The following is a 7,500-nucleotide window of genomic DNA, read 5'->3' on the forward strand; positions in this document are numbered from 1 at the left end:
CGTAAGACATTTTAGTTCTTTTCGTGTATGCGATTATGGCGAGTTGCTTTTTTCATTAGACGTGTGGGGGGGAGGGGGCGGGGGGGGGGGCTTATTGTGAAGACAATAGCGGAAATAAGTGTTTTCTTGGAGCAGGCAGGAGGAGGAGAGGAAAAATGAGAAGGAGGAAGAGGAGGAGGAGAGGAAAATGAGAAGCAGGAAGAGGAGGAGGAGAGGAAAATGAGAAGGAGGAGGAGGAGGAGGAGAGGAAAATGAGAAGGAGGAAGAGGAGGAGGAGAGGAAAATGGAGAAAGAAGAGGAGGAGGAGGAGGAGGAGGGGGGGGTAGGAGAAGGAAAAGGAAAAAGAAGAGAAAGAGAATGAGGAGAAAAAAAGAGAAAAAGGTCTTTTGCGTCATGTCTTCCATTATAGCTCGTTTATAATCGGGTGAATAATCGGCGCGTGACAGCGACGGCGAGCAGGAGGAGGTGAGGGAAGTGTCGCGCGCGCCATATTGTATGCAGTGTGTGTGTGTGTGTGTGTGTGTGTGTGTGTGTGTGTGTGTGTGTGTGTGTGTTGTGTGTGTGTGTGTGTGTGTGTGTGTGTGTGTGTGTGTGTGTGTGTGTGTGTGTGTGTGTGTGTGTGTGTGTGTGTGTGTGATCGACGCGAGCGAGCGTTCCGACCCCCTCGGCTCTGCACAAAGGAGTCGGCGGCGAGGGCGAAGGCTGAACTTTCTTAGTCCGTCAAGGCCGGACGCGCGCCACTGGCCAAGAAGCTGGGCGAAGGCGGGGCTCCAAGTCGTTGCAACCAATCAGCGGCCGGGAACGCGTATAGATCTCCGTGAGCAGCCTCTTGGCCACGCCCCCTCCTCCCCCTTGCCCGCTTCCCTCTCCCCTCTCTCCCCTCCTTCCCCTTGCCCACTTCCCTCTCCCCTCTCTCTCCCTTCCCTCCCCTCTCCCCCGACCTGGATCCTGGAAGCTGTGTCACTGGATTGCGTCGCGGTTCATTGGCTATGGCCCGCACGCCGCTTGCTTCCCCGCTTGCTTGATGTTGCTTGCGAGGGGAGCTGTGTCTGTTGGTCGGCGGGGAGACAAAGGAGAAGGGAGGAGAGTTTTTTTTCTCTCTTCCTTCTCCTCCTCCTTCGGGCGTTGCAAAGACAAGAGAGAGAGATATAGAGATAAAAAGGTAGAGATAATCACCAGGGAATTAATTTCGGATGTGTTTGCGTGATACCGCTCGACGACGGGTGGGCGGAAGTTCCGATCGTACGAAGCCGATGCTGTGGCTCTGGAATTTTTATCATTATTGTTATCATCATCACCATCGCCACATCACCGTTATTATCATTGTAATCACATCATCATCATCATCATCATCATCATCTTTACCATGATTATCATTACCGTCAGTATCGTTGTCGTCACTATGACCACCATTATCGTTTTCATATTCTCAGATATCCCGTTTATTTTTAAAGGTGGCATGTCTGTTCAAGTATGTGTGTTCCTTTAAGCCGTACAGCTGGACTGAGAATAATATTTGTTTTGCGTGTGTGTGTGTGTGTGTGTTTGTTTGTTTGTTTGTTTGTTTTACACTGAGGTCTGGATTTTTGACTAAACATATTTAGTGTCCTTCTTACAGAATTAACCACTTTTTAAAAATCTTTTAGAAACAGTAGTAATGGTATCTCATAGTCTTCTTTTGTAGAAATTAGTTCTTTTGTAATCAAGAATTATAAGTAGAATAGTATTATCTATATATATATTTAACCATTTATATTTGAGCCAACTAACTAACCTGAATGGATCATTGTAGTCAATAACTCTGCCCCGTGTACTGGATGGCGACCCAGGACAGGTGGTTCGTCGTCCAGCACTGAGTCGTCACACCATCCGGTACTGGGGACGACCATCCAGTACTAGGGGTAGCCATCTAGTACGACTATCTAGTACAAGGGGCCGACCATCCAGTACTGGGAGACACGACCACACGATACTAGACGACGACCACCATCTGGACGACCTGCCTCCCAGTGCTGGAGGGACGACCACCCTAGTCCCCCGTGGTAGTGATTTCCAGTAGACTGACTTCCTTGTATTCTCTTCTCTTCTCAGCGTGGCCCTCAGCAGATGTCAAGACTTACGGATTTCACAGATGTAAGCGCCTCCTCCTTTTTATTTTTTTGTTTTTTTCTTTTCTTCATTTTCACCTCGGGCCTTCCCCTCTCCAACCACCGTTTTCACCTTCACCTTCTCCCCCTCATTCCCTCCCTCCCTCCAACTCCTCGTCTCTAACGCCTCCATCCCTTCCTGCTTCTCTGCTTCCCTCCTTCCCTCCCTCAAGCTCTTCGTCTTCACCTCCCTCTCCTTCCTCCTCCTCTTCCCTCCATTCTCTTTGCTCCCTCCCGTCTCTCCCTCCCCCTTCTTTCCATCTTGCTACCCATTATTCCAGTCCATCACTACCCCCCCCCCCCGGCCCCATCTCGCTCCCTGCTTGTGCTTGCTCCACACACTCCACCTTTCTTCCTCTCACTCACTCACTTGTTTTTTTGTCGGCTAGCTTGCCATGTTGACTTTGGGAGGAAATTGAAAGCAAGGTCGAGGAATTTGGAGAATATGAAGCACGTGTTGACTGACGGTTCACTGTGATCCTTGGTTGCGAGATGCCCCCACCCACTCTCTCTCTCTCCTTCTGCTCTTCCTCCTCTCCCTCTGCTTCTCCCCTGCTTCTTCTCCCTCTTCCTCTCCCTCTCTATCTTCCTCCTCTTCTTCCTCTTCCTCTTCCTAGCCATCTCTTTCTCGTCTTCTTCCTAGCCATCTCTTTCTCCCTTTTTCCTATTTCCTCTACTTCTCCCTCTGTTTCTCCCCTTATTTTTCCTCTCCCTTTCTAGTTTCCGCTTTTCTCACCCTTTCCATCATCCCTTCCTTTCTTCTACCTCTACATCTCCCTCTTCCTTCTTCTGACTCCAGTTCCACCTCCGCCTTCCCCTCTCCCCCTCTCCCCCCTCCCCCTCCCTTTCCCTCTCCTTCCCCCTCTCCCTCCCAAGCAAAGAAAAATAGAAAATGTTTATATTTTTGGTTTGTTTTAAGGAACCCTCCTTTCTTAATAGCTGAACCATTTGGAATCCAGTTTTCCTCACGTGTTAGAAAATGAATTTTAATTACATTCGAAATTACTTTTGGCACTGGTACACACACACTCTCTCTTTCTCTCTCTCTCCCTCTCCCTCTCCCCCTCCCTCCCTTCCCTCCTTCCTTCCTCCCTTCCCCCCTTCCTTCCTTCTTTCCTTCTTTCCTTCCTTCCTTCCTTCCTCTTCCTCCCTACCCCTCCCTCCCTCCCTCCCTTCCTTCTTCCTTCCTCCTCCCTTCCTCTCCCTCTTTGTCTCTCCTTCCACATGAATTGGTTTCTCTCCCTCAGCTTCCAAGGGTGCAACGCTTCTCCCACATATTCCTCTCCCCACCCCAATTCCCAGTTCCCAATCCCTTATTCCCCAGTCCCAGTTCCCTTTTCCCTTTCCCCATTCCCATTTCCCCGTTTCCCCATTCCCGTCTCCCATTTTCCCCATTTCCCTTTTCCCCCTTCCCATTTCCCCATTTCCCATTTTCCGCATGCCTTATCGCTCACCCCGGCACTAACACAAGTAGATGACTCTTGTTTTGTTTGTACTTTGTTATCGGTGGATATTAGCTGCGCACTGTCACAAAATTCCATGTTTGTTGTTATTGTAGTTGTTATTATTATTTTATCATTATGATTTTGATTTTTATTTATTTTTTTATTATTATTATTTTCTTATAGATAACGTTTTTTTTTGACGATTTTTTTTACACTATCATTTTGATTATTGCTTGATCTAATGGTAATAGATATTTATTATGGCCAAGGTATGATTACTGGTTATCATTAATTTATATTTTTATAGGTATGTTATTAACGACATATGTAATTCTTTTGTTGATAATATTCCTCATTGCCACATTATGTAATTGCTATGATTAGGGTTATGATGTAAAATGTCATCTCTTGCTTTTGCTATGTAATCTGTGTATTCAATTCATGTAAGAATAAAACGTAAAGCTGGATATATAAAGTTAGATTTGCTTCTGCGCCATTTTTTCCGGCGCGCTTCGCTTTTGTTTTTGTCTGTTTTGCGCAATGAGATAAGCTTTTGTCTTTACCTCTGTGTTTTTTTGCTTGTTTATTTATTTGTGTGTTTTGAACATAGTAAGTAATGCGGTTATGGCGTGTTTTTTGTTTGTTTGTTTGCTTGTTTTGAATCGTTTTAAAAGGGTTTAGTGTTTTATATGAATTTTTATTTTATGATAATCTCTGTGCATTACCACGATTTTTGTTGTTATGAATATTAATACGCTGCTACTACCATTATTATTATCATTATTATTATTATTATTACTGTAGTTGTTATTAATCTTAATATTATTACCATTATCATCATCACCATCCTCATAATCATCAACATCGTTTTTGATGCTACCATCCTTATCACTCTCACCGCCTTTGATTATTCACGTCTTTTTCCTAGAATTCGCTCTTGCGCAACCACCACGTGCACTAACGCCCCCCCCTCTTTTGGCAGACCCCGGGAGCGCGATGCTGGCAGGCTCCTTGACTCCCCCGGACAAGGTCAACGGGGAGGCGCACCACCACCCCGCCCACCACCACCACCCGCACCACGCCCTCATGCCCGTCATGCCCACCCTCCACACGCCGCCCTCGCCCCTGCCCACGCCCTCGCCGCCCGTCTACGATAGGTTCGCGTAAGTAGACGAGTTTTGGTTTTGGTTTTGCCATTTGTTTTGTTTTTTTGTCGTCCTCCTGGGGACTTTATTTTATTTTATTTTTTTATTTTTTTATTTTTATTTTATTTTTTATTATTATTATTTTTTTTTTTTTTTTTTTTTTTTTTTTTTTTTTTTTTTTCTCCAGTCTACCTCTTATTCTGATGATTCTGATTCCTAACATTTCCTCCTCCTCCTCCTCCTCCTCCTCCCCTCCTCCCCCCCCCCTCCTCCTCCTCCTCCTCCTCCTCCTCCTCTTCCTCGTTTCCTTAATTACAGCAGAATGCTAATTGTCCCGCGGCGAAAGAGGACGAGGGGATAATGAGCTAGTTTCCCGTGGTCGCTCGGAAGGAAAATGAAATATATATGAACACACGGGTGAGGGGGAGGGAGGGAGGGAAAGGAGAGGGGGAAGGGATGGGGAGAGGGGACGGGAGGGAGAAGGGGACGGGAGGGAGAAGGGGAAGGGGAACGTATAGGGAGAGGGGAGGGGGAAAGGAAAGGTACGAGACGGAAAGAGGGAGAGGAAGGGGAAAGGGGGGAAGGGTGAGGATAAGGGGGGGGGGGCTGAGGAGGAGGAAAGGCAAGGAGAGGGATGGGGAAGGGGAAGGAGCAGGGGATAGGTAAAGAAGGGAATGGGCAAGAGGTAAGTGGGGGAGGGGGGATTCTGGACTCCGTTTGGTATTAATGTCAAAGGTGTTGTCTTTCTGAAAAAAAAAAAAATCTTATTAATTTCCAGGGTCTCAGGGTGTCTCTGCATGAAGGGAGGAGGGGAAAGGGGGAAGCAGGAAGGGTGGCGAAAGGGGGAAGAAGGAAGGGTGGCGACAGAAAATACCCCGGTTTTTTATGAGACAACAAAGCACAGATATATTCGCATGCTCATCTCGGTGCAGTCTCGAAGGAAGGGTTACGTCCTGATGAAGATGTTTAATGAAGTGGTAATTGGGGTGGAGGGAGGGGAAGGGAGGGGCGGGAGAGGTTAGGACTTTAGAGAGAGAGTGGGGGAGGGGAGGGCACCACCCCCGCCCACACCCACTCGCACTCCCCGCTGGTGCCACAAATTAGGTTGTGGGATTGCCCGCGTTTCTGTGCCTGGTGCCCTGCCTCGCCCTCTCGCGTCCCTCTCTCCCGCTCTCTCTCCTTTTTCTGTGTCCTTTGCCCTGGTTGCGTTTGTGAGGTTTCTTGTGATCTCTCTCTCTCTCTCTCTCTCTCTCTCTCTCTCTCTCTCTCTCTCTCTCTCTCTCTCTCTCTCCTCTCCTCTCTCTTCTCTCCTCTTCTCTCTCTCTCTCTCTCTCTCTCTCTCTCTCTCTCTCTCTCTCTCTCTCTCTCTCTCTCTCTCTCTCTCCTCTCTCTCTCTCTCTCTCTCTCTCTCTCCTCCTCTCTCTCTCTCTCTCTCTCTCTCCCTCTCTTTCTCTCTTCTCTGCTCTCTCTTCATCTTCTCTCTCTCCTCTCACCTCCTCCCCATTCCATCTCTCTCTCTCCTCATCCATCTTCTTATTTTACTTAATTTCTTTTTTTTATTTATATTCTAAACTACATCTACCCTACATACACTCATATATACTACTACTACTATCATCTCAATATATATATTATATATATATATATATATATATATATATGTATATATATATTATTATATATATATATATATATATATATATATATATATTTATATATATATATAAACAAATTATATATATATATATATATATATATATTATATATATATATATAGTATATATTATATATATATATATATATATATATATATATATATATATATATATTCCATCCCACCTTCGTTCTTGAACATATGTCTTGGAAATCTTATATTAAATGTAAACATGTGTGTTTGTTCGTGTGTGTGCTACTTTGTGGGAAAGAGAGCGTCCGTATCGCTGTTCCAGGCAGGTGCTGACCCCCCCCCCCCCCCCTCTGTGTGGCGGCCATTCTCAGGGAGATGGCTGGGACGGGGCCGAGGCAGGACCAAGGGTGCGACAGGTGCAGAGTGTGTGTGTGTGTGTGTGTGTGTGTGTGTGTTGTGTGTGTGTGTGTGTGTGTGTGTGTGTGTGTGTGTGTGTGTGTGTGTGTGTGTGTGAGAGAGAGAGAGAGAGATTTAATGCATGTGTGCGGAATGAGGATGAGGGTGTAAGTGAGTGGGAAGAGGAGGAGGTGAGGAGGAACTGCTTGACGAAGGACATTGGAACAAAGAGGCAATCTTGCCAAAAGCGCCGAATTACTTGGGCTGGGGGGGGGGCACAAGAGGAACGATAAGGGGGAGGTGGGAAGGGGGGAAAGGGGGAAGGGAGAAGGAAGGGAAGTGCCAAATGGAGAAATTAGATAATGGCAGGGGATTGGTGTAAACGACGCGACCTCGTGTGGCTGTGATATATCCCGAAGGTCGTTTTCAATTCCCCTCTCCCTTCCCTGCCCTCCCTCCTCCTCCTCCTGTCCTTCCCTCTTGCTCTTCCTCCCCTCCTTTTCCCTCATCCTCCCCACCCCTCCTCTCTTCATTTACCCATCTCCCTCTCCTTCCCTCTCCCCGTTTCCCCTCCCCCCTTCTCCTTCCGCCCCCGTACCTGCCACCACCTAACCCTCCTCTCTCTCCTCAGGCCGAAGGAGCAGCGCCTTACGCGGGAGGCGATGCAGCGGTACCTGCGCGAGCGCGGCGACCAGACGGTGGTGATCCTGCACGCCAAGGTGGCCCAGAAGTCGTACGGC

At 47.2% G+C, this 7,500-nt stretch overlaps 1 protein-coding gene across 4 annotated transcripts in view; it reads left to right on the top strand.

The window, feature by feature from the left end:
* Nucleotides 1-7,500, top strand: part of LOC119578894 (recombining binding protein suppressor of hairless-like) — a 164,327-nt gene that overhangs the window by 146,256 nt on the left and 10,571 nt on the right. For 3 of the 4 annotated variants that reach the window (XM_037926558.1, XM_037926556.1, XM_037926559.1), the window contains 3 exons: nt 2,092-2,133; nt 4,575-4,755; nt 7,392-7,500. The exon at nt 7,392-7,500 is cut by the window's right edge and continues 177 nt beyond it. In XM_037926558.1, the coding sequence (XP_037782486.1) occupies nt 2,092-2,133; nt 4,575-4,755; nt 7,392-7,500 (332 nt within the window). The remainder of the gene's footprint in view (nt 1-2,091; nt 2,134-4,574; nt 4,756-7,391) is intronic. The other variant, XM_037926557.1, reaches the window with a different exon arrangement.

This window comes from Penaeus monodon, chromosome 11 (assembly GCF_015228065.2).
Source record: "Penaeus monodon isolate SGIC_2016 chromosome 11, NSTDA_Pmon_1, whole genome shotgun sequence".
In the NCBI taxonomy this organism is placed as follows: domain Eukaryota; kingdom Metazoa; phylum Arthropoda; class Malacostraca; order Decapoda; family Penaeidae; genus Penaeus; species Penaeus monodon.